Here is a 27,122-nt window from a genome sequence, read left to right as displayed (position 1 = left end):
ATTTTATAAAATACACGGCGAGGCAAGACACACTGCACGCATTTTCATCCGTCTAATATTAAAAGTTTGATCGCACACTTCTATAAACTTGTGTTTTGTTTTGTGTTTGTTATCTTGTTTACATGTTTACATTATTGGCGGACGAAGACCCAATCCAACTTTAATTATGTCAATTGCGGCTGTCATATATGTTTTCAATAATCCAAACATAACCGTATACGTTCACACAGCTTTGTGTATTACACATTCGAATGAATATACCGATATACCAAACTATATCGTTTCTATTTGATGGTTATTTTCATGGTAATTTTCAGTGTAAATCGATGCGATATATCAATATTCAAGTTTCCTACAGATCTACTTAAATAATCACCCCCATACATCTGTGATTGATAAATATTAATACCTGTATATTTATATACGGAGGATCTGACAAAGTCCGTTATATAAATATATGTGGATTATAAATTAGTATGACTTTGACGGCCATTTCAAATGTACTATATTCCGAATTTATGACGACGATTGCTTAAAGTATGAATATCTTTAGCGACAAAGGCAAACTGTACGATTTAATGTAAGCAGCCTTTTATAGACACACAAAAGATAATTTGTTTAACTGCCTTATTATTCTAGACAAATATCTGCTGTGAAATCGATTAACTGAAGGCATACTAATGTTGATGTATGTTTAAAGGGTCACGATCTGCGATCATGGTATGCTCGGCGTAACTACGACTGAAAGAGATCACACTTATCAAGGCTAAATCAATTTCAAGGTCAACGCTGGTCTTCATTTTAGTAGCACAGCTTGTTCATATAAAAGTTTAAAGTATCGCACGTTGTTGTACTTCTTTGTTGATCACTTTTTTTTAAAGCGTAGGATGATGTAAGTGATGAAATAATGTGCAATAACTGTTTGAAAAGAAATCCATCACCATTCCCGATTGACCTCATCTTGTAAAAGCGCACGTTCCGCATGTCCCCATGTGGACACACGTTTAGAAACTTTGAACAGTTCACCATAGCCGACGCTTAAATAATATAGTAAACACATAGTAACATCATCCTGGGGACAAACAATTTATACGACAAACATAGAGAAGGCAAAATATGTACAATATGCGATGATATGTGTGTATATCGTGTCTTACATACATTTATATTGCAACGACTTTGTAATTTACTTAATATGTTTCATGCCTTAAAATATCAACACATCAAGTATTTTAATTTTCATATTAAATTTAAATTGAAACACATCTAGTAGTTCGTTGGTATGCTTAATGCCATGAAGCACATGAGCGTGTATAATTGTATGGCTATTGTGATAATACATGTGCATGACCAACCTGGTAGCGGTTTTATCTATGGCTACAGTGTAGCTGACAGATGACATAGTTGAAATTGTTTTATCTATGCCTACAGTGTAGCCGACACATGACATTCGACACGGCTATCGCGCGTGATTGTTCTACACATTACAGATGCAAAGTGTATCTGTTGATTGCAAAATTATGCTGAAGCTGTCAAGTATTCTTGACTACGCTGTCAAGTATTCTTGACTACGTGCATATAAAAAACACTCAATTTGCATATCAAATCCGCTTTAATAATTGATGAAACGGCTCCTATGCGCGTATTAGTTTATGATGTTTTACGTGTCTTACAGTTACATCATTTTTTTTTCATTTTGTTAACTCTGAATGTCTGTTGACATGAAGCTGTGTTTTTTTTGACATTGTGTTGCATATGTATATTTGTGTATGTCATTGTCCATAATTATACGGTATTTTGTGTTGCATATATATGTGTATGTTTCGAGTTATGTAATAAAACGTATTGGAAAAAAAGTTTATGATGTTTGCAACCACACAGTGGTATTCCAAGTATGTCACCTGATCATATGGTATCAACGTTGAAATGCTACGAGGAACGTTTCGACACATGATCAGGACAAAGTCGTCGTGTGTTGTATGAACAACGTCGAAAACAATGGGTTAATCTGGATTTAACATTAATTTGGCATATTGAATTACATGTATTGACAAATGATTAGACTTCATAATCTGATTATATATACGGAATACTTGCTGGTGCATCTGCATTACATAAAATGAGCGCCAAGTTTGAATTCATTTTAAATATTTACATACAATACATGTTGATGATAAAACTTTGTGCATTAAAACAATCTTCTTTTTTCTGCAACGTGCTAAAATGAATAGAACTTGGCAAATCTGAAATAAACGCCATTCGTTTATTGGTCAGAAAATGACATAACTTTCACACAAAAAAACACAAATCACCACAAACGGCCCCCAAATCGATTTGAAATTTGAATCCACTCGTCATATATTTTTAATTATGAACAAAGCGTTGTTGACAAACCATGAATGCCAATACTATTCGCTTAAGTATTCAATAAAAAAAAAGTGTCCAATAACACTGTATAAGTCTTATTGTAAATGAATTTACACAGGCATTAGTAACAAGCAGCCTATCTCTTGGTCAGTATAGTAGGTTGTATTATACTGATCATCATCATTCAGCCGAGTATACCAGTTTGCTTAGGTGTAGTTGTATCCGAACGTTGCGGGGCTGTTGGGTGCATTGTTTCTACAACGAAAATAATAATATTAAACATTCTTTGCAAGCACGTTTATCAGCTTATCAAACAAAGGTGTTCACAAAATCGTCGGTTTATGTACCTATATTTCCCCTTTACACAACCACATTTAGAATATCGATTTGCAAAAACTCATTAAGGTGAACATCTTGCGGACCAAAATTCAAACATCCGCATTTCAATCGGTAGAATAATGACAATTTTGCGAGTATTGATATTACACACGCATTCTTATAATCTTAACATTTTATTCGCAACATTCGCTTTGGACCATAATCATTATTCATTGTTCTTTTTCAAACGAAATCGATTTCACCTTAATACAAGTCTGTGGCATGTAATTTGTTATATTTGTATGTAATTTAAGAACTTGTGAATGTGTTCCAAACACATACAGGCAGCCAGGAAAAGAATCCCAGACACTTATGTTGCCAAATATAAGAACACAATTTATACTACCGTTACAAAGACGCCCCGACCAGCCAGTATTACAAATGCAGAATCTCTCTAGCAAAACTGTTTGTTGATAACCATGTCCACCTGCAACAATAAAAAGACACCAACAGTTATATAAAAATAAAGCGGTACTATTAACATGTGTTATGGCCCATTTCGAAATCGCATGCATCTGTCTCGCAATAATTATGGAGTGAATAGAATATTTCTGATTGATAAACCTCACATTTCGTGTTGAATTGCCATATACCCAGCCCTGCATAACGTTAATATACCAAACATTAGAGAGTGATAATTCACGATCAGGTTATACGGTCTATTTTCCCGCGCATTTAATATACCAAACATTAGAGAGTGATAATTCACGATCAGGTTATACGGTCTATTTTCCCGCGCATTTAATATACCAAACATTAGAGAGTGATAATTCACGATCAGGTTATACGGTCTATTTTCCCGCGCATTTAATATACCAAACATTAGAGAGAGATAATTCACGATCAGGTTATACGGTCTATTTTCCCGCGCATTTAATATACCAAACATTAGAGAGTGATAATTCACGATCAGGTTATACGGTCTATTTTCCCGCGCATTTAATATACCAAACATTAGAGAGTGATAATTCACGATCAGGTTATACGGTCTATTTTCCCGCGCATTTAATATACCAAACATTAGAGAGTGATAATTCACGATCAGGTTATACAGTCTATTTTCCCGCGCATTTAATATACCAAACATTAGAGAGTGATAATTCACGATCAGGTTATACGGTCTATTTTCCCGCGCATTTAATATACCAAACATTAGAGAGTGATAATTCACGATCAGGTTATACGGTCTATTTTCCCGCGCATTTTGCTCAAGGATAAGCTTGGGATTCGAAATTTCAGTCAATAGTATATAACATATCGAAGCACTTGAAAACATATCATAACGTTTATAACCTATTACGTGCAATACATATGGTGTACATACACATTAGCGTGGAGCAATCACTTCCCGACCACCCGTCTTGACACGAGCATGACTCGTCCGGGACACTGAAGTTACCATGGAAACAACTGATGTTGCAATGAGGTCCGACCCAATCGTGGTAACAGACGCATTGGTGGTTGTGGTATTCGCCGTGGATACAAGGCGATTCATTGCAAATGGCGCCATTCCAACCCTGGTCGCATTCGCAATACTTAGCGTGCGGGTGATAATGACCATGAACGCAGAGATTTTTATCACATTTTGCACCATCCCAGCCAGAATCGCATTCGCAAGTGTTGGTTTTGCCATGAAAAGTACCATGGTAACACAGTGATTCGTCGCATTTTGTACCGCTCCAGCCTGATTGGCACTCGCAGTAGTTTGATTTAGAATGAAACGTGCCGTGGTCACAGACTAACACGTCGCATTTGGTACCTGTCCACCCAGAGGTACATTCGCAGTACTTTGCATGGACGTGATAATGACCTTTGACGCACAGGGATTCGTTACATCGGCTGCCGTTCCAGCCATCCGGGCACTCGCAATAGTCGTTGTGGGAATGGTATGTTCCGCGGACGCAATAGTGCTCGTTGCAGTTAGGACCTGTCCATCCTGCATTACACTCGCAAATATTTGTTGCACTGTTGAAACGCCCATGGTCGCAATCTTAAATAAGCAAACATACTTTATGATCCGATTTTTTACTTTAAACATACTAGTTGTTTCAATAGTATAGTACACGCTTAAAAACTCATACGCGATTGTTGAATAAAAAAGTATTGTATATGGCATACATTCAGACTATTGCGCCCCTCTTATCAACAATAAATATATATGAAAGTTGACATTTTTTTGCAAAATATCATATATTAATTCAAATGTCTTACCGTTTGAACCTGCAGCCGTCAGGATAAAAGTAGACAATAAAAGAACGGAAACTGAAATGCGGAAAATGATCCTATGATCATAATATTACAATAGAATTAATATACTATATAAAAAGTGGATCATTTTTTAATGAATATCTCGTCACATTTTGACCAGTTTAATGATTAGTTCAATAGACATTTCGTTAACTTCAGAAGTACATCAAAATACACTCCTTGTAGTTATATGAGTTTATCAAAGATTGTGTTAAGGTTTTATTAAAATGGTCAATATTAAGATGTGTTACACTACATCAAAATATACACATAACTTCAATGCGCACTTAGAGTGTATATGTCTTACCCACAACACAGTTCATGTTGATTTCACTTTCAGTATTTGAATGGCAGTCCGTAAGGCATCTAAAACTATATATAATCGCGTTGACGATAATCGTTGCGATCCATAGTCGTTCAGTACACGTTTCTATTAGGCCAAACAAACAGTGTTAGTTTCATGTAACATTATCATATAACAGAATCTATGTTTTTTAATCAATACACGTGTGTATCGCTTATCGCCATGATTGCATTATGTAAATAAATCACCATCGGAGACATTGTCTCAGACCTCTATTTCAACAAGATGATAAGCCGAGTACAACGGCGTCGATGTGTGTATTTTTCTTATTGTTACTTGATGTTCATCCTGCTTTCCCTGTACTTTATGCTTGCTTATTTGCAAAATCAATAAACTAATGGGAAAACAGATAGGATAAATCAAATACCCTAGAATACAGATACATTTTCTCGACCTGGCGTATATATTTGAAAACAAAACTATTTTTGTTGTATTTAAATTAGAAATAAACTTCATTTTTTATATCTTTAAACTAAATTGTCAACTTAGAGCTATCGAAAACTGATTAAATATAATATATTTCGGAATCTTTAACGGCCATCACTTCTAAGGGGATCGTTACACAATCAACACTTAAATTAAAAATTAAAAATTAACTGGTCCAGGCAATTGTATTATGCCCTATGTAACCTGAAACAAATATTATTACTTTCACCGTAACTTATATTTGAATGACCCGTATCGTGTTTGGCTCAGTTAAAAGTCATATCTGTACTGTTCTCACACTATTGCACTTTAATACTTAAATATAGAACATAACATACAATTAAGGACACTTGTCATGGAACTGGGCTGGACAAACGGTCGCAGATATCCCGATCAAAATAATATAAAGGACACTTGTCGTGGAAATGTGTTCGACACTCGGTCGCAGATTCCACGATCACAGTGATCCTACTTATCAGTGCAAAAAGGTAAACTCTGCTTTAATTAGACCATGCATGACAGTTTACCAATACTACGCAAATACAATTCATATAAAGCTTTCGTTTGATGATTTAACGTGTTTTTTTTTATAATAAAGCCATCACAATAATTTAAAAAAACACGCAAACAAAATTAAGTTAAGCATGCGGACGGCTCTAGTTCTGAAAGTGCTTTAGATCTGCAATGATTGTTTTGTGCGCTAGTTTAAGCAGTCATTACATTTATAGCATATAATCTACAGTTACGTATGCGCATTTGGAATATGATTCGTCGCATCATATATACGTGCTAGCTTACCTCTTTTTTCCATCGCCTAATTAAATCCAGTTTAAAATGTCCAGATATTTTAGTAGTACAACGGTTTGTGATGGATGTTTAACAAGATGACGTATAGAAGAACAATTATTTCAACCTTAAGTGCGAATGCACTTGCCATCGTGTACAATGAAGAAGTATCATAACTAGTGGTACAGTATATTTATGTATAGTTTGCATATGAGTAAGCTATAACCAGATATATGGTTATACAAAAAGTGTTAGCAACATACACGAACACTTACGGACATGTTTAATTCAAAAATGACCCTTAAAAACGAATCGAGCCTTAACATTATTGTATATTAACCCATTTATGCCTAGCGTCTAGATAAAAAAGGCATTGGCAAACAGCGTAGACCCAGATGAGACACCGCATGATTAACTTCAAATGTACACATGTGTACTGTGGACATCGATCGAATTAAAATGAAAATATCTTTATATTTGTAATTGATTTATTTGCATATCGATTTTGTAGAATCAGAACATACAACATTTTACACATTACAATTGTACAAAACAGATATTAAAATGTTGTATTTACGCATTTTAAAAATTCTCTGTTTAACAAAAGAGCTTAATGTTCAACACGTGCAACAATTCTGGTGATGAATAATATTGGTGGTCTTTCCCTTCGATAGTTGCGCACCTGGGTATTTATACCAACAATTAAAAATAAAATAATTATATGTTTTCTTGGTGTAAGAACCCTCCTTAAATTTAAACCTAATGTAAACGCTATAAACAAGAAATTCTATACATATTCTACATGTTAGTATTTCGCAGTTCATTTAGTCTGCGACATTTTGGTTCTTTCTACTAGGATTACAACCCTAACACCTTATAAATGTCATTACCCTTCTTGTCGCAGCTGTGTACTTACATTTACCTGTCGTAAGGCGATGCCATTTATTATTTATAATGCCTATACGTAATACTATGCCACCATGAAATTGTTGTTTGCAGAAAAAAACACCCTCGCACACCCTTAATGACGTGTTTCTCATTTTTAACTGAATAACTAATGACCTTATGCACATAAATTGTACAGGCAAATTCATTGTGTTACACATTTCAAAAGATCTGGATATACATTATTCGTAACTCAACTTAAAGCTAGGTTCACATTACATTTACTGTTATATGACATTGTGTTATATGAGTATCTGCATATTGACACACATGTTTGGTAAATCTAATTTGAACGTCAGTATATAACCACAATCTGATGAAACAGTGTTAATAGCACCTTATGTAAATTATGAAAAGTGCCATGTTAACTGAGTTTAGCATATATAGGATCTGGCAGGAGTTGACATATCATACCATGTTTTATTAAACAAGTTCAGGAATTTTGTAAGTAAGCGAGCTTTTGGCGAGCTTACTTACGAATTTTCTGGACGAGTGTAATACAATATGGTACAAGATAAGTATTGATGCAAAGCATCAAAGGGCGTCGGGAATTTTAGTGTAAAAGGCACTCAATGAAGTTACATGGAACGATTGTTTTTCTACTGTTAATATTAATATATTGGCCGATTATTTTAAACAAAATAGAAAAAGATACTGGTATAACCATTATCTATAACTTTGTGTTATAACCCCCAAATAACCATTATTTATGATGTTGTGTTATAACCCCCAAATAACCTTTATCTCTGATTTTGTGCTGTAACCCCCAAATATTTCATTGTTCATTTTATTTACATTGGTTTCCTTTTTTTACTGGCATCCGTGTGCAGTTTTCACTAATGGAACAGAACTGTGTAGGTTTTAAAAAATCTGCTCGATCTTGTAAGCGTAATTTCATATTTTTCTCAACTTCAAGGGAGATGATTCTGAACTTATTCTTACGTTGCTCATTTACGATAGGGGTTGAGTACTCATTGATATGAAAACACTGAAAAAGTTTGAAAAAAAAATGAAGAAAAACTGTAAATTGCATAAAGAAGCTGCATTTCACAAAACTTTGAAATTCAGTAAAATATCATAATAGATTTATTGCTCCGATATTCATCATTTTCAATAGGGTTCGAGTAATACTGATATAAAAACACTTATCAAGTTTGGAAAGATTAAGACGAAAGTTGTGAAATCATTTAAACAATTGGAAATTGTTTCTTTTGTCAAATTTAATAGAAAAAAAATCTGGACTTATTTTCCCGATGTTTCTCACTTTTAGCGAGGTAATAATGCTCATTGATATGAAGACACTGTAAGTTCGGAAAGAATCTGATGAAAAATGTTGACATAATCACCTAAGCAAGCAGTTTTTCACTTTTATTTTTTAATTCAAAGAGACATATTCTGGACTTATGGTACGATATTGCTCATATAGAGAATTTGGGTTGGGTCCTCATTGATTAAAAAAACCTGTGCAAGTTTGGGAACAATCGGATGAAAATTTTGGACTTCGAACAACGATTTCAAAATTTCTCAAATTCTAAGGAAGATAACTATGGACGTAATGGTCGGATAATGCTAAAGGGCCCATAACACCTGAATAGTAATACATGTCGCGCTTCGCGCTCTATATGTGGATCTTAAAAAAAAACCGAGGAGTGCTTGACTCTAGGGAAACGGGTTGCTGGGACACAGCTCCTCCTTGATAAGCGGCTGCTTCCTTTATCACAGCTCATTGTTACAATCAATAATACGTGTCGCGCTTCGCGCTCTATATGTGGTAGGGATAGTACTTAGGGCCTATGATAGACAACCATAAAAATACATGGAAAATAGATATGTTGTTTGCTTTTATTTGTTAATATAAAAACACGTGTATTTTTTATAAGATAATTAAGTGATGTAAGAAATTTTAATTAACGTTGTCACCACGCGGTATCCATTAACTTTAATAAAAATGTCCAATTGTAGTAAAATGGATTTTAAAATGTCTACATAAAATAAAGCTTTATTATATTTATTAACCTGACTGAAAAACATTGTCAGCCGCCGAACTGTTCCGTTCGTGCCGGAACCCGGGATTGAACCGGGGGCCTTTAGACGATTGTTGCGTTACCAACTTCAGTCTAACGCTCTTCTAACTGAGCTATTCCGGCTGACATCATTTATGTACTGCTATTTGGTGAAGTTGTGTATAGCGATCGTTAGTATATGTCTATTAATAAACAAATACATTGTACGTTTTCATACCACTACGCCTTTCAATAAACTTGCTTGCGCGATAGGTCGTCAAATATCGTACTTCATTGATTCTTCACTAAATAAGCAAATTAGGAAAACCACAAAAAAAAATATATTTTAATTATGTTTTGTTTTTATACAAAACCAGAAAGTTTCGCATATTTGCCAAGTCCCTGTGATCTTTTCCCTGTGATCAGTTGTGGATCAGTTATTAATTAAAACGATTAGCTTTGCATTATTGGCAATAAATGTTGTAATAAATGTAATAGGCTCAAATGCAGTACTTGTTTACACTAATTTACACAAAATTCACCACTATGCAAGTTATTCTTAAAACAAAAATATATACATTGATCCGTAAAATAACTTCTCCTCCCATTAGCGAAACAAAAATGCATTACATACTAGTCGCCGCTCTCCAGAGCGACGCCAATGATATGACAACGAGTGTCAGATCTTTTTATCACATGCTTTTAAATGACCAAATTAAATAAATATTTACGCAAACATAATGATAAATCCCGAATGTTGTTTACATTTCGTGACGTCATTTGACGTTGCAACGTCATTTCAGCAAAATAACAAAATGCGATTGGTCAATAAACGAAAACTAAGCCAATGAAAACGCATAAAGTGTTGTATCACACATGTGTAATTAAAAAAATATGTAATGGTTATATTACATGGGAAACAGGGTATAGCATGTGATAAAAATACTATACTGACGGACTTTCATACACCACATAGTGAATCCAGAAAATGTTTTCAATCGCGTCTAACGCTTACTAAGCTAATTAATGTTGAAGGAGGTAGCAATTCTTTATGGGTAAATGTATTATATTATTAAAAGTGCCAGTAAATGTTTGATCGATTGATCGTGTCAGTAACTGCCTATATACTGAACTACGAGATTTTACACGTCTTTACAGTGATCCGTGGCAAGTGCATGTAAACTAAATAATACAATAATTGTTTACCCATTCGGAATTGTGTTCATCACTTATCTGGCCACATAACGGTGTGGCTTTAATAAGGCTTGAAAACGGCAAGCAATCACACATATATTGCAACACATCAGAATCAGAATCGAATACGAAAGCGTAATAATGTAATGTAACATGAAACAAAAAAATATTGTTTGTCTGTATATAAACGCGTACTGAACGATGGTAGATGGCCGTGTTTATTGGCAACAGTATTATATACATGTTCAGATGCCTAACGGGCTGTCAGTTAAAAACTGTACACGACATAAATATGAAATGTTGATGTTGGTAAGACATACAATATCTAAGTGAACATTTCATTTGTAAGTGTATATTAATGTAATGAAAAACATCTCAATATTGATAGTTTTAATAAATCTAAAATAAAACACAATCATTTAAAAACTCATATAATTAATTCTATAATAAAGAGCTGTGTATTTTTTATGTACGTCATATAATAATGCAATATCTTATGAAGTAAAAGGCATCATGGCAAAATGTTAAGAGATATTTAAAAAAAAAAAGTTCTTGTTTTACAAGTCAAGTGTATGCATTAGTCGTGTTCCGAATAGGATCATCTCTCGCTGCTTAGTTTAAATGTGTGCTCTGTTTTCTGTTACCTTGACGGCGGCCAGACCAAACATTAAGACATTTGAGCACATCGGATTAAAAAAACTAGTGGTATTCAGTAATAATTATTTATTGTGTGTCCTTTAAAGTACTTGCAAAAGATGTTAAGCCAATGTATTCCCTCGTTCGTTTATTCGTTTTATCACGGTTGTCATAACATCGACACTACTAGTATTTGACGATTCCGAAATCGGACCATACCGTATATGTGCTTATTTAAGATTGTGGTCATGAACATTTCAACGGTGCAACCATTACTTGCTAGTGTAACGCAGGGTGAACAGGTCCTTACTGCAACGAACACTAATGCGTCCACGAAACATACCATTCACAAACCGACTATTGCGTATGCCAAGATGGCTGGTTCGGTACCCGATGTAACGACTCCCTGTGGGGGGTCATTATCAAGTCCATGCGAAGTACTGCAAATTTATTTCTGGATGGACGGGTACAAAATGCGAAATGCAATCACGGGACTTTTGATTGAAACTAAAATTACTGAAAATGTCAATCAGGCCAAAACAGCACAAAATGCGTCAAATCACTGTTTCCATGGTACGCTCCATGGCAAAACAAACACATTGCTGGTTGGGATGGTATAAATGTGATCAACAAGTCTGTCCCCATGGTCACTTGCACCAAAACGCTTAGAAAAGCGAGTGTGAACAGGGTTGCATTGGCGCCATTTGCAAATGATCGCATTGTATCAAGGGCGAATACCACTTATACCAATATGTGTGACACCACAATTGGGTAAGGCCTCATTGTAATATCAGTTATTTCAGTGGTAACTACAGTGTCCAGGACGAATCATGCTTGTGGGATCATACATCATACGTTATTTTCCGTTTATTCGAATACATCATACGTTAGTTTCAGTTTATTCGAAAACTATTATATTGCAGTATTTCATAGTCAATGGGAGAAGTCATTTACATACGGGATGTGCAAAGTGTTAATTGAAACTGGTATAATTCATTATATTTTTTATAAAATGTTATGGAATAGTATTGACATGTTGTCTTTCAATTTATATATCATATAATTACCAACTTGCTCGCATGGTAACTCAAGAAGGCTTTGGTCCCGAATATGTATAATTGCCTAAAAATTTGATAACAATTTGTGTAACGTATTCGGTGAAGTGTTCTAGTGTTGTAATGCAATTAAGTTTTACTTAAAAGTAATGAAATCTGCTGGCCAATAAATAACAATTAAGAAACTTGCAGAATAACAACTATTGGTTTAAATCAAAACGTCATTACATTGTTCCGTTATGTGTACGTTAGAATGATTTTAAACTATTCATTACTATAATGCAGATTCATCAGCAGATGCATATTTTCATGGCGAAGAGTCCAATAAATTATGAATGACATCCGTAAAGCAAGTTTAACCAACGAGTATAGCCTTGTTTTTGTATTTATGGTGGCCATATAACACACGAATACTTTGTCGTGAACAACATTGTAACCTTCCACGAAACATTTTCAAAATTTCAAAATTATGTGATTAGGTAATATACAGTGTTGCGTACTCAATCAACTATTGCTCGCCTAGCAGCCGTCTCATGTACGGTTGAAGTGCAGTCACAAGTGCAAATTGCCCTTTTTATGGACGAGTACTCGCTAACAGATGTAGAGTGACAATACATCAGTTCAATCAGATGCATTCGCACCTGTACTGTTTTAAAGAAACCTTCGCGAATGCCGTGTCGAAGTTCAACTGAGTCAACTTTCAGCTACACTGTATCCATGGATACAAGCGCTACCATTTTGGTTTTGCAAAATATATATAATCACAATATCCATACATATATACCCACCCATGTGCTTAAGGATATTTAGCGTGAAATACTAAATATGTTGATATTGCACTGAGTAATGACCTCATGGGTGTCACCCGCAGTGAACTTCAATATCTCTGTTAAATTGAGGTCAGCACGGAGAAGTCAAAAATCATGGTGGACATCATGACCAACACTAATGCAGACATCACCATGAAGCTAGAAGCGATAAGCTAGATGAAGTGACCAGCTTCAAGTATGTGGGCGCAACCCTGTCTAAGGATGGCATCCGTACCGCTGAGGTCCGAATAAGAATTCCCATGATGACCGCCGCGATGGCCAGGTTATAAAAAACCAGTTCCATCAGTTTTCCCACTGTTTTCGGCTGCAAGACATGGACGCTTCAGGCTGACACAGAACGCAGGATACAGGCATTTGGACATGAATGTATCCGAGGACTTCCCCGCATCTCCTTCCGTTATACCAAAATGAAATGTGTGTAGATGTTTGCAATATAGAAGGTTTGTTTTAAGGATTATGTAATTTAAAATGCGTGCTATAGTATTTGTCGTACAGGCCATGGGGTTGTACACGAAATATATCAACACCTATGTGTTTGTGATATGAGATTTTTTTTATAAAAAAGGCGGTCTATCGGAAAATGTGATTTAATGCCTATCAAACAAGTTCAAGTTATTTGATGTTTATGTTTTCATCAACGATTTTATTCAAAGTTTGTTATACACAAAAGTGCAATAGCGCTATTAGCATATTCAATAAGATAGGTAGTGCACGGCTTTCTAGTGTTTCAGAAATATCTCTGCCATCTTATTGAAGATCGTAATTGACCTTTTAGTGACGTGTAGCCTTGATATTGCTGGCTTAGCTGCATTGTGTACACACCGGTCTTATTGACCTGTGTACTAACGCGAAAGAAATTGTGGGTAGCACTTCTTTTTCGAGTGAAAAGCGAAAGCGAAAGAATGTCAGGTAAACATACTTCTGATAATCGCTATCAGTCTTAATATGATTCAAAATCACAGTTAAACATAACTTAATAACATTTCTCTAAACAACATTCCGTTTTAAACACACAATAAAAACGATTTTTCTTTCATTATAAACATTTTCATTCATACGCAGAACTACTTTAGCGGAAGCATAATTCCCCAAACCAGGGCAATGTGATGCGTCTTAGTATTGAGGTGACAATAACGTAGTGATGTCACCAACTATTTATAGAATGGGCCTAGCTGAACGTACACACATGTCGTGACCGGTTATAAACATGGTTCAACATTAGTATGCCTTCAGTTTTTCGTAAAGGTAGCAGAGCTTTGTCTAGCAGAAAAAGGCAGTCTAACATATTCATTTATTTGTACATAACGGCTGTATAAATTCAATTTTACCGTTTATATGTGTCACGAAGGGTTTTCTTTCAGCGATCGTAAACATAAAATCTGAATATGGAACGTTTGTTATCGTCCGTAAAAGTAACCTCAATTTATGATAGCACATACAAGGTGCTCTCTCGTACTTTTCAGGTCTTATCAACGATCATTTGATGTTATTTTCAACCATTTATGCCATTTTCTTTTTTTTATGTAAGATTAGCGAATATCGCGTTTAAATTACACGTAATTCGTCAATAAATAGCGGTTGTTGTTCACCTGCAACTGCAGATCTTCGTTGTGTTTTATGCTATCCAATGTCTATATATTTCAATATTTGTATTTAATAATATTGTTTAACAACGTAAACATAATTAGATACCGATGTTATATACATGCATTAAGATAACGACTTTTACATTACCATAAGCACAAATGCTAAATCGTAGAAAACGTGTAAGGGGATGTCAAAAGACAAAAACGTCTTCACGGTATCTTGACATATAATCAATTGTCTCCCTTTTTATACCTTCATATTCACTGAATTTAAAGGGGCGGTCAACCAGATTGCTATATATCGCGAAGAAAAGTTCTAAAATACCGTATTTATTTTTACAATTATTAGTTTATATTGATTAAAATATCACGACTGGTATATTACATTACTTGAAAAATGTTGTTCAGTTTTCATATTTTCAGCATATTCGTTAATAAAATTTTACTGAGTATGTCTACAAGGTAATTTGGAGAGTTCTGTTGTTGTCGTTATATTTTGTGACACTACGAGGATTCGTTATATAAAGTATAAAATTACCATACTCATTGTATTGCAATGCATGACCGAGTGGTTTAAGTGGGAGACTATTTACTTTTTACTCCAGGACTCCAGGGGTAAGTGGTTCAAGCCCTGTTGAGGGTTACATTTTTTTTAAATTTTATTATTGATTTTTTACTTGAGATTTATAGATCCAATGTTTAAATTAATCAATATAAAGCATTTAATGACGGTATTTTATAGGTTTTCTTTTTTTTCTTGATATTTAGCAATCTGGTTGACCGCCTGTTTAAATGCTTTGAACGTTTTTCGCTTGTAACAAAATCATCGAAAAATATAAATACATGGAGAGCGAATCGGGAAGTTTATTAAATATATGCGTGCTATTTTTGGGATTCATAAGCACACACACATTAAGGTTAAACGCGGACACAAACAGTTTTCAGAATAAACGTGTTTTTTACGAAAATACTATAAGCAATACATGCAGTATAGTATCTCTTGAATTATGTGATGTTACAACGCAACTAAATTAATAACCCATAAATAAACCGATACGCACACGACCCGTAGCTTTGTCAAACATCAATGGGCCGTAAAGAAACTCGAACTTGATCTGTAAGACATGTATGAGGATTCACACACCTAAAATGTGAAAGCGTTTAGGAACAAAACTTCGGAAACGAAATACCGGACTGACAGAGGGACAAACAGACGGGGAGACGGACAACACCACAATAATATCTCTCTTCCTTTCGTCGGGGATAAACGAAGAAGGGAGAATAGTTAAGGTTCTACAAATTCTCTGAAGAAAAAATACATACACATTTCATATACCGCTATTTACTGACAAACACACGCGTTTAGTATGACTAAATCCATCGGGTGAGTGAATACTGTGCACATGTGTGGTTGGGCTCCATTGAAACAAAACAAACCACGTCTTCAAACATTTGAATTTTTCTTAAATTACAAGGAAAAATAACAATGTCTTAACAATAGCATACCAATTCATAATCGTTTATAATAATCATCAGGTATATACATGGTATATACACAGTATTAAAATAATAATTAATACTTATAGTACTAATAACATTAAATGAACTACTACAACTACTACTACTATTACTACTACTACTAATACTACAACAACAACAACAACAACAACAACTATTATTACTACTACTACTACTACTACTACTACTACTACTACTACTACTACTACTACTTCTACTACTAATACTACTACTACTACTACTACTACTACTACTACTACTTCTACTACTACTACTACTACTACTACTACTACTACTACTACTACTACTACTACTACTACTACTTCTACTACTACTACTACTACTACTACTACCACTACTACAACTTCTACTACTACTACTTTTACTACTAATTATAAAAGTAATAATAATAATAATAATCATATTAATGATAATAATTGTATCATTATTATTATAATTATATTTTTATTATCTAATATTACAATTATAACAATAATAATAATGATGTTGATGTTGATGATGATGATGATGATGACGATGATGATGCTGATGATGATGATGATGTTGATGGTGGTGATGATGATGATGACGATTCGTTAAGACTTCCTTAAATCACAAAATTCCATTAAAGCGGAATTAGTCGCCCCTGATTAGCCTGTGCTGGGATGACACATTTGCAGATGCAATAAGCCCAGTTTTCTCAGAATGAGACCCATGTGTTCATTCCACTTTCTCTTCTTCCGGGGAATCTACGTCTTTCTCAGACGGCTCACTAATGAACTCAATGATGCTCTTCGGTTTGCCGTAACAAGGCAGTATGAAGTCCTCCATGGTGTTATACAGATGCATTTTTGTGATTTTTTTAAACACAATTTTGTTTTTACGAGATTTTATTAAGGAAAAAATCATCTTGTGAAGTTTATTGTTATTCGGTTTGAATAAGAGTTAACGTCTATCTTAAATGCATTGTCACTTTACCGCATAAAACATTCGCACGTAAAGGTTATTCGTTTAAATAAGAAGGGATATTACTTAATATTCACTATTTGTTTGAGTTAAAACATATACAAAATGTATATACAGTTATGGCCTTACAAGCATCCGATTTGGAATTGCCGAATGAATTAATTGTATTAAACCTATTCATACATGCTCATTCTTGTCTGGGATCATTAAAACGCGTCTTCAGAGATAATGAATTGTACTTCATATACAAGTCAGAAACAATTGTCTATGGCCTTACTATTGCATAACAATTGACAATCGTAGGTATCTACAAATAATTAAAAAAATGATAATAATATTAGAAATAATAATACTACTTCTAATAATAATATTATTATTATTATAAACAAAAACAATACAACTAATTATTATCATAATAATAATAATAATAAGAAGAAGAAGAAGGAGTAGAAGAAGTAGAATAGGACGAAGAGGAAGAAGAAGAATAAGAGAAGAAGACTGAGAAGAAGACGAAGAAGAAGAAGAGAAACCATTATAATAATAACACTTATATAATAGCAGTAGTATAAATAAATTAACACAAACACATACGATTGCAAAAATATTGTTAATAGTAATTGTAAAAAACAAAATGGAATAATTTCAGTCCTAACATATTCTGTAAACAACATAACGTTATGTATAAGTCAATAAGAATTTTATTATAATAACAAAATATCAGCATTTTAAATGGAATATTTCACTCGTTATAGCTTTGGCAGGTTTATGGTTTTCGATGTACATCATAAGTGAATACTTTTTACGAATCGGAACATATTTACAACATGTTTAAATGTAAGTTATATTAGACGCTTTCTTGCATATAACGCCACCAACTTTTCATACACATATAAGTTACACTTTAACTTTAAAAATCAATAACCAGCTGTTTGTGTAAAACGTTTTGATTGAATAACATAACTAGATGTTAACCCTTAAAGCGCTGGAGCTGAATTTTAAAGGCCTTTGCAAACAGTTTGGATCCAGATGAGACGCCACAGAACGTGGCGTCTCATCAGGATCCAAACTGTTTGCTATTTTGATAGTATTCTTTGAAAAAAATCGAAGAAAATGCTAATTTTAGAAATTCTGCAGACGACATTTTAGCAGACGACAAATTTCCCAGCATGCAACGGGTTAAGAAACTTATTGTACAGGTTACATGTGTTTGTTTGCTTTGCAAATCTATTTATCATAGAAAACACTTTGAGTTAACTATATCTGTACAATGACTTCAGAAGGCAAAAAAGAGATCAATCCAACCTAATAGTCCAATATTCGACTTTAATCCTTGCAGTTTAATTCATGTTTGGTTCTTACTAAATGCTATCATTTGATTATTATTTGAGTTCAAGAAAGCTAGCCAAATACTCACTATATCCGTTGGAACTCATGTTTTATTTGCATTTTTGTAAATATCACACTTTTTTTGCAATTTTGTAATAAGCGTAAGTGACTTCACTCCTTTGAAGCTCATAGTTCACGTAATCTCAAATCAAATGTGTTTGCTTCATATTTCCACATTATGCATTGTTGATGCATTCAGTGTAATAACACTCAACACTTTCCTCGTTTAAATACGCATATTTCTAGATATCTGGAGCAACTCGTCATCGGCTGTTTTCCTTACTTTTGGCGAAGCTTTTCCCAAAAGAACAATTTGTCAGTTCCAAGTGTATATGAATTGTTAAAGATTATGTCATAAAGTTGTAACCAACATCACTTATTGGCCAAATCGATTTTTATTTAAAAAAAAGCGTGACATGCTTAACAGTTTCGGGTATGCTTCATCTAAGTCACTGTTAACTACATCTGTGCATGGCAAGAAGTCCATTTTCCATTCAAGTCAATTCAACGAAAACTGATGTAAAATCATCACATCGTGTTTTTGTATTCCTCGTATGAATGCCTTTATTCTGTTTCCTCTTCTTCCGGTGGATCCACGTCTTTCTCAGACGGCTCACTAATGAACTCAATGATGCTCTTCGGTTTGCCGTAACAATGCAGTATGAAGTCCTCCATGGTGTTATACAGATGAATTTTAGTGCTTTTCCCGTTAAGAAAATGGTTCTCGTCGGGGTATATCTGCAATGTTACAAAGATAATTAAAGTATGACTCACAATAAATATGAACAAGTTGCGCTAAATGTGATGGGCTTTATATTTTAATGATTTTACAATATTCACTTTGTCTAGAATTGTGCTATGTCAGACTAAACGCCGATTGGCCGTTGTGATAAAGTACATTAGCCATCTGATTCAGCTAATGTTTCATTTTGCTACACGTTCAGCATTTTTAATTTGTTGTTTACATCATAACAAACGATAAATATCTTTTTTAATGAAAACCCTACATACATGTACATTAACTTGTTTTGAATATTGCACATCGAGATAATATATGACTCAAGAAATATATTCCCTTTGTAACCAACCCCTTGTCACCAAGGTAAATGAAAAATCGCATAACCCTTACATGGCAAAAAAACGAAACAACATTGCACATATGCATGATTAATTAAATACAAAAAGTCCAATTTGAGGTCTCAGTGGTGTAATGGATATGGTGTCTGCCTGGCGATCAGCAGGTCACGAGTTTGATCCCACTGTGGTAGTATTCTGTAGAGTACCCCAATAGACACCAAGTACTTAGGCTTATTTTGCAATCGAGCTAAAATAAATAGGGTTAAACTAATAACTCCCAAGTGGAGCGTTCAATAGTAAGTATAGGGGGATTTGACGATATCTCTGAACAACAAGAACACGAATTTAAGTAATTCGCCGCCGTAGATTTGAGCAGCGTGCCTGTATGACGCGTTAACCATGTATTGTATGCAATAGTTAATGAAATCGAATCCATATGTAGTTCCAATGCTATGTGTTTTGAATTATTACGTCTCACATACCTGATGGCGGAAGTAAACATCTTCTTCTACTAATGCTTTTATAAATTGAGCAGAATTCTGGAAATGTACGTTATCTGAAACAACAATATAGAAAAGTACATTTTAAATAAAGGACATTTGGCGATGGTAAATTCCTTGAAATTATCGGATCTAAGATTTTGGTTCCAATCTATGAACTATAACTTAACATAAACTTAAAAAGAACGTATAGCAGATCAAGCAAAAATGATATTAGGTTAACTCAAACTGTTGCAATTGACGTTGAAACTTAATATATATCTCACGCCACTACAGGATTTTAATTTTAATATGTATTCTTTACTATATAAATACGTCTCTAGTATAACTATTTTTTCAAGTCAGAACTATTGTGTTAGGAATTTGTGTTAAGTAAATAATTACACCTTCTTTGAGAAGAACAATATGTTTTATCAACAGGTCTGCATATTCGAAACACCCGCAACATAAACATTGACACAACAGTGTGTATACATGTATTGTCAAAATGCACACTTATATAACGATAATTGTATGTTATAGAAATTGATCATTATATCTTACCATCACCGGTTCCATGTATAATCATAAATCTAGCGGACTTGAAGTTTGGTGCATATTTTGATATGTTCGCCGCCTGCAAAAAATACAAGTTTGGAAATTTCCAGTTTTCTATAGTGATGACAGTGCACACACATACACGGACAGTGTCCTTAACAACTCCTACATGCCGTATAAAAAGACCCGCTTTATAAAAGTGGGTTCATTTATTTGCAGTTAGTAAAGCTCCTCCCAGTCTGGTCAGGGTTTACCCAGTCCACTGATGAAACAATTGAACCATGTGTAAGGTTATAGAGGACATCTCACTCAGTCTGGTCAGGGTCTACCAAGTCAACTAATTAAATAATTGAACTTGTGTAAGTTTATAGAGAACAGCTCACTCAGGCTGGTCAGGGTCTAACCAGTCAACTAATTAAACAAGTGAACCTTATGTAAGGTTATATAGGACAGCTCCTCACTCAGTCTGGCCAGGGTCTACCCAGTCCACTAATTAAACAATTGAACCTTGTGTAAGGTTATAGAGGACATCTCACTTAGTCTGGTCAGGGTCTATCCTGTAAACTAATTAAACAATTTAACCTTGTATAAGGTTATATAGCACAGCTCACACTTGCCGCATATTGCAAAAGACCCATTTCTGTATGACTCGGGATATAAGTTTTTTTAATTGTTTACAGCTTGTAGGTTCATAGCGGTTCTTACATTCAATAATTTCCGTTGATCACAAAATATGAATGTAAATGACTTTGTAAAATGCTTTCGCTATACATTCTAAATTCTTTACTTACGAATGTCAACGTGAATTTGACAAAAAGTATTCTCGTTAAATATAAAACAAATGCTAATCAGCAAACAAGCATTCGGTTCAAAAACTGAATTGACACAAACTTATTTTTTGAAACACTATACTATTTGAAATGAGTTATTTCCTTTGTACTGTATAATATCCGGAATAGGCAAGACGTCCGGGTTTCATTTTGTTCCTGTTATCTGAGTTTTTAAGGCGAATGCCATAACTTAAGCATACGTATTTAGTAGCATCCAGACTTATTCTGATATCTTATACCATAACAGTATCTCGTTTATGTTTTTCATTCGACGTTTATCAAGGATACAAACACTACTAACAATAACACATATGTTAACTTTCCTAAACGTCTTTCAGAAACAGCATGACGTCTCAAAAATGTACATTTTTGCCATTCATGTGAACACTGCCTATACACATTTTAGTCAGATTTATTCACATAGCACATACCAATCTAGTATGTGTATAAAACAATATTTACATCGTACATCATTTTACACGTTTTTAATGCAAAAGCGAAAATATGTCGTAAATCTAGAAACCGATTTAGAAAAATGAAACACTTACGTTATAACCTCCTAAATTATCGTTGGCTGTAGGCAGACCCATGTAACGCTCAGTGAAAACGGAATCTAAAAACAATCAGTTCAATTAAATGGTGTATTATTCGCAATATAACGAATAGGTAACAAAGCATTATAAACTCTACTCATAAATGTAATTCATGACAGTTCATGCGGTCAGTGCATATGATATACAATGTATTTTTACTGCTTTGTTATACCAGTCATCATAAATAGTGTAAACACTTATGTTCAGAACAGTCCGTGATTGATTGTTGATTGAATTAGCGAGTAACGAGAGCGCATGTCTGATGAGCGGATATTCTATTTATATTGTACATAATATACCATTGGGAACACTTGTATCAGCGCATGTCTTCATTTTTTATTTGTATCTAATTGATCTACTCATTTGTATGGAAAGCTCAATATTTATTGATAAACCGTCGAGTCCGTTTCCTGTGTAAAACCATTTATTTGATCATTTAGTGGACTTCTAGAAAACGCCCCTGAGGAGGGGCTTAAATCACTTTTATAACACTTTTGGTTTCCATTACATGGCTTAGAATGTCAAAACATGTGTAGATCTTGAATACAATGGCATATATTTACTAAACGTATTTAAGCAAGTCAATTGTAATGAATTATTAAATGAGAGTTTTACCATAGTAACGCCAATCTGTAACCGGGGAAACAGCCATACCGCATCGGAACGCATTCGATGCGCGCGCTATAACGGACGCCGTCAGAAACCCACCGTAGGACTGTAAACAACCAGTTTCAATTTAAAACATACAACGTTTGCATGTAGTTCAAATGGTGCGCGTCATTCGAAAATGGATCTCATGCCATATGGAACCCGCGTACCTCCGGTCTGGCCTGCGGTCCGAAAATGAGAAAACGAAAACTCGATTGACTTAACCCATTCATGCCTAGCGTCCTGAAAAAGGGACATTGCAAACAGCGTAGACCCAGATGAGACGCCGCATAATGCGGCGTCTCATCTGGGTCTGCGCTGTTTGCTTAAATGAATTTCTTTATGAAATATTCTAAATATAGAAATAAATAAACTTGACACCCCTAATTTTGGAAATAAATTGATCCAATTTAGAAAGATGGGAGAGTCCACTGGGCATAAATGGGTTAATTGAGATTGTGCAGGCTCGTCAGGATATGAAATAAAGCCCATTTTCGCATGACGCGGTTAATAGTTACTTATCGTGACAATATTTTGGTTTACTCCATATACAACATACACTGTAAATATGTGCATGAGCAAGAACAAAAGTGATATAATACAGCAGTAATAATATCAGACATATTATAAATGATATGCTAGTATATACATTTTTTTTGCTTTGGTTACTTGTGGTGTATGTTGTGAAAATACTTGTGTTTATATTATCTAAGACATTTCGACCGACTGCAGATGGTATTTTTCGAAGCAATTTAGCTTGTTTTTTTTTTTTTTTTTAATATGCATCGGTGTATGTAAGTTGATGCAAGGTTGTTTGTTTTGTCAATTACAAAACACAAATATTGTATGAGTGTCTGTATAAAGTCGGCAATAGCATCTATTACAAACACGAATTCCAAATATTAGAATATAAAAGTCAGACATGGATCGTTTTATTTTTCAAGGTTTCCTCAAGACAAGTCTATACTTACCGCGCCCCATACAGTGGTATTTTCGTTCACATAATGTAGGTTGTTAAAGTGACTGAAAATGTAAATAAATAATAAATGGTATTTGCTGAAATAACACCATTATCTTATTACAGTTGATTTAATATTCACAAAACAGAGTATCTTGTTTGCAAGTGATATTAAATAGGCGAAGCGCTTATTGATTAAAACAGCAAGTTAATAAAATTATACTTTTTGAATATCATTAACAATGCGTGAATGCCTTTGTTAGTTTGTGCAGTAAAATATATTTAATGTTAAAATGAAGCACATATGATACACGTTCTTTACATGAATAAGCAGGGTGTTAGCAGAACATGTCCACACTTTTGGTTTCTACTAAATTACACCAGTCTAACCAATCTAATTTACTCTTCTGTAGAAATAGTTTCTTTATTAATACGTTAAAATCAACGTCATCAACACTAATGTTTACTTAAAATATGACGTATTTCATTAACTAGGTAAATATCAATTTTGTTCAGAATATTTTTTTATTTAATATAAATGATACTAATGAACGACCTACTTAGCAGCGGTAATGATATCATCCGCCTCCAGTTGGCCTAGCTGTTTATACACAGCATGCATCCACCTGTTACCACGCCCCCCAGAACCACGCCCATCGACAAACACAATTATGACGCTATGACAACTGCACAGGTACTGCTCCCATCCGATATTAAACTCCTTGGTGACGAGCTGCGTTCCAGGTGAACCATTTCTGAAGTAAAGTTGAGTACACTTTTATACTGTGTACCGCACATATTTCTTACAAACACACATTGATTGTAGTTACTTCTTGCAATAATGAAATCGTCGATTCACTCACTTCTAAAGAATTCAAACTGATGTTATGAAACCAAGTGTACTAACAGTGAATCAAACAAATGATTTATTCTTAAGGCAAACAACAACTTACACTTTAAATAAGATGTTGTATGTCGTTATTTCTTCCTTCCTAAGTACTGGAGGTAATAAAGCTTTGACCCACATGTCTGCAAACAAATTGAAAACAACATGGAGCTATAACACTGCCCCTTTATTTCATGCATACACAAACACGATTACTTTCACCAAACACTATTTTAAGTAGATTAGATATTGGATTGATGTCTTTCAATAAAAAAACGCCTAAATTTTAACTAGCGGATAGTGCGACATTTTGAGATACCGCATGCTTCAAATGTTACTAATAAGCATACTAAGCTAAGTTTTAAAATGTAATCAATTAAATGACTTCAAGGAGATTCGAACCTAAGATTGCGATGTCACCAAGACCACGAATTTACAGAGAATAAAACCTACGATCGCGATGCCGCAAAGGCCATGACTTTACAGAGAATCATACGTACGATCGCGATGTCATTAAGACCACGACATTACAGTGAATTATACGTACGATAACAATGTTACCTAGGCCACGATTTAACAGAGAATCATACGTACGATCGCGATGTCATCAAGACTAGGACTTTACAGTGAATCATACGTACGATCGTGATATCACCATGGCCACGACTTTACATATACAAATGCATACGATCGCGATGTCACGAAAGCCACGACTTTACAGAGAATCATACGTACGATCGTGATATCACCAAGGCCACGACTTTACATATACAAATGCATACGATCGCGATGTCACGAAGGCCACGACTTAACAGAGAATCATACGTACGATCGGTCTCCTCTATGTCGATGGGAAGCTTAAGAAACTCCTCCACAGCCAAGGAATAGTCTTCCAGTTTGGTCCGCAAGTCCGCGTTGTCCTCGAGGACTGTCACTGTTATCAGAGGACATTTATAAAAAATGAGCCATGTCATGTGAAAATGTGTCGTTTTTCATATGCTACCAGCGTAGCTCCAGACCAGCCTTAACAATCGCGTAGTCTGGTGGTCAGCTAAGCTGCCAGCAATTAAATCACGCAAGGTTGCATGGTTTCATTGGCGGACAGTGTAGCTACCTACCAGCCAGTTCGAATTCGCAGGCTGGTATAAAGTGTAGAGGGCCACAAATGGCATAAGACCCATTTTCAAATGACACAATGTACGAAACAGACATACACAAGTTAAACACTTCCGTTTCGGCATTTGCATAAACAGGCATTCATTCTTTAACCAAAAGCGTGTTTTAAGATAAAATTTAAACTTTTTGGTAACAATTGTAATCCATAACTGGCGTACCTAATCCATTTTCAGTGGAGTAAAGATAGTAGATAGGAATCCCTGGTCCTTTGCAAGCAAGTATGTAGTATTTTCCAGACGACGTAAACGTAGCGTCGACGTACAGGCAGTCTTTCGAGACGTCACAAGACAAGCATTTAATCGATTTGAAGTCAGGGCTGTCTTTTTGAACTGTCGCTCTACAAGTACAAGCATTTAAAATATATTACAATTCTTATATATCTGAAAAAAATCAAAGAGTGTTTACTGCCGAACGCATCTTAATATTAGTGTGAATAGTATGAATAACTATGAATGACAACTTATGTATTGCGCTCCAGTATAGTTACGTATCTTTAAAGTCAAATAGATGGTTCAACTTTTGTATAAACCTTTTATACAATGTACAATTATATAATTAAAAATAAGTTCCAAATTTTCATTTGCCGCGATTTTGTGAAAACAAGGCTTAATGCTTTTACATAAAATGTCGTTCTAGATTAGCTTGTGCAATGCGCACTCACACTCAATTCATAGGCTTGTTTGTTTAAAGGGTCTCTTCTAAACAAAATGCACTTTAATCAATAGGATCGCTTATTTAAAGGAAGTATCCTCTAAACGAAAATGCAATCTTTGTAGAAAGTGGTACCGGATTAGCCTGTGTGGACTGTACAGTCTAATCTGAGACGACGCTTTACGCACATGCATTAAGCCCCGTTTTTTCAAACGCAATGCTAATTTTTATTCAGCGGTAACTCAGAAGGCAACCAAATGCGATAACCACTACAGTCGATTGGTAATCAATTTAAATAATGCTTGTATCGGAACAATTATTAATGCAAGTTATTTTTTTTTTACAATTTTTGTAGCAAAACAAATACAAATAATATTAAAAATATAAAAGAAAATGAAATGCAGTGTACACTTACCTATATAAATGCTTCTCCGTAGGGTCGTCCATATTCGTAGCAGTAAAATATCTACAATTAAAAATGTAGCCTCATACTGAGAAAACTGTGCTTAATGCACATGCGTAAAGTGTCGTCTCGTAGTAGCAAATGCAGTCCACACGGGTTAACAGTGACAACACTTT

General features: G+C 34.5%; 2 protein-coding genes across 2 annotated transcripts in view; both read right to left on the bottom strand.

Moving 5' to 3' along the window:
• Window positions 1-2,445: 2,445 nt before the first annotated feature.
• LOC127849336 (delta-like protein 4) lies at window positions 2,446-6,608 on the bottom strand. Its single transcript, XM_052382066.1, has 6 exons — window positions 6,581-6,608; window positions 5,300-5,422; window positions 4,957-5,007; window positions 4,070-4,735; window positions 3,092-3,172; window positions 2,446-2,622 (listed from the first exon to the last, which is right to left on the bottom strand). Exons 1-6 carry the CDS (start codon window positions 6,591-6,593, stop codon window positions 2,552-2,554), a joined length of 1,005 nt encoding a protein of 334 aa, XP_052238026.1. The 5' UTR covers window positions 6,594-6,608; the 3' UTR covers window positions 2,446-2,551.
• Window positions 6,609-18,510: 11,902 nt separating this feature from the next.
• Window positions 18,511-27,122, bottom strand: part of LOC127849332 (dipeptidyl peptidase 4-like) — a 145,341-nt gene continuing 136,729 nt past the window's right edge. The window contains exons 15-25 of the mRNA XM_052382063.1: window positions 26,959-27,009; window positions 26,051-26,229; window positions 25,546-25,650; window positions 24,784-24,859; window positions 24,391-24,585; window positions 23,844-23,895; window positions 22,840-22,939; window positions 22,180-22,244; window positions 20,808-20,880; window positions 20,247-20,320; window positions 18,511-19,425 (exon numbers count right to left, since the gene is read on the bottom strand). Coding sequence (XP_052238023.1) covers window positions 19,252-19,425; window positions 20,247-20,320; window positions 20,808-20,880; window positions 22,180-22,244; window positions 22,840-22,939; window positions 23,844-23,895; window positions 24,391-24,585; window positions 24,784-24,859; window positions 25,546-25,650; window positions 26,051-26,229; window positions 26,959-27,009 — 1,144 coding nt within the window. The 3' untranslated portion in view covers window positions 18,511-19,251. The remainder of the gene's footprint in view (window positions 19,426-20,246; window positions 20,321-20,807; window positions 20,881-22,179; window positions 22,245-22,839; window positions 22,940-23,843; window positions 23,896-24,390; window positions 24,586-24,783; window positions 24,860-25,545; window positions 25,651-26,050; window positions 26,230-26,958; window positions 27,010-27,122) is intronic.

Source organism: Dreissena polymorpha, chromosome 10 (assembly GCF_020536995.1).
Source record: "Dreissena polymorpha isolate Duluth1 chromosome 10, UMN_Dpol_1.0, whole genome shotgun sequence".
NCBI classification, from domain to species: Eukaryota; Metazoa; Mollusca; class Bivalvia; order Myida; family Dreissenidae; genus Dreissena; species Dreissena polymorpha.
Note: the sequence above shows the minus strand (reverse complement) of the source record. Positions and strands in the feature narration are given on the sequence as shown.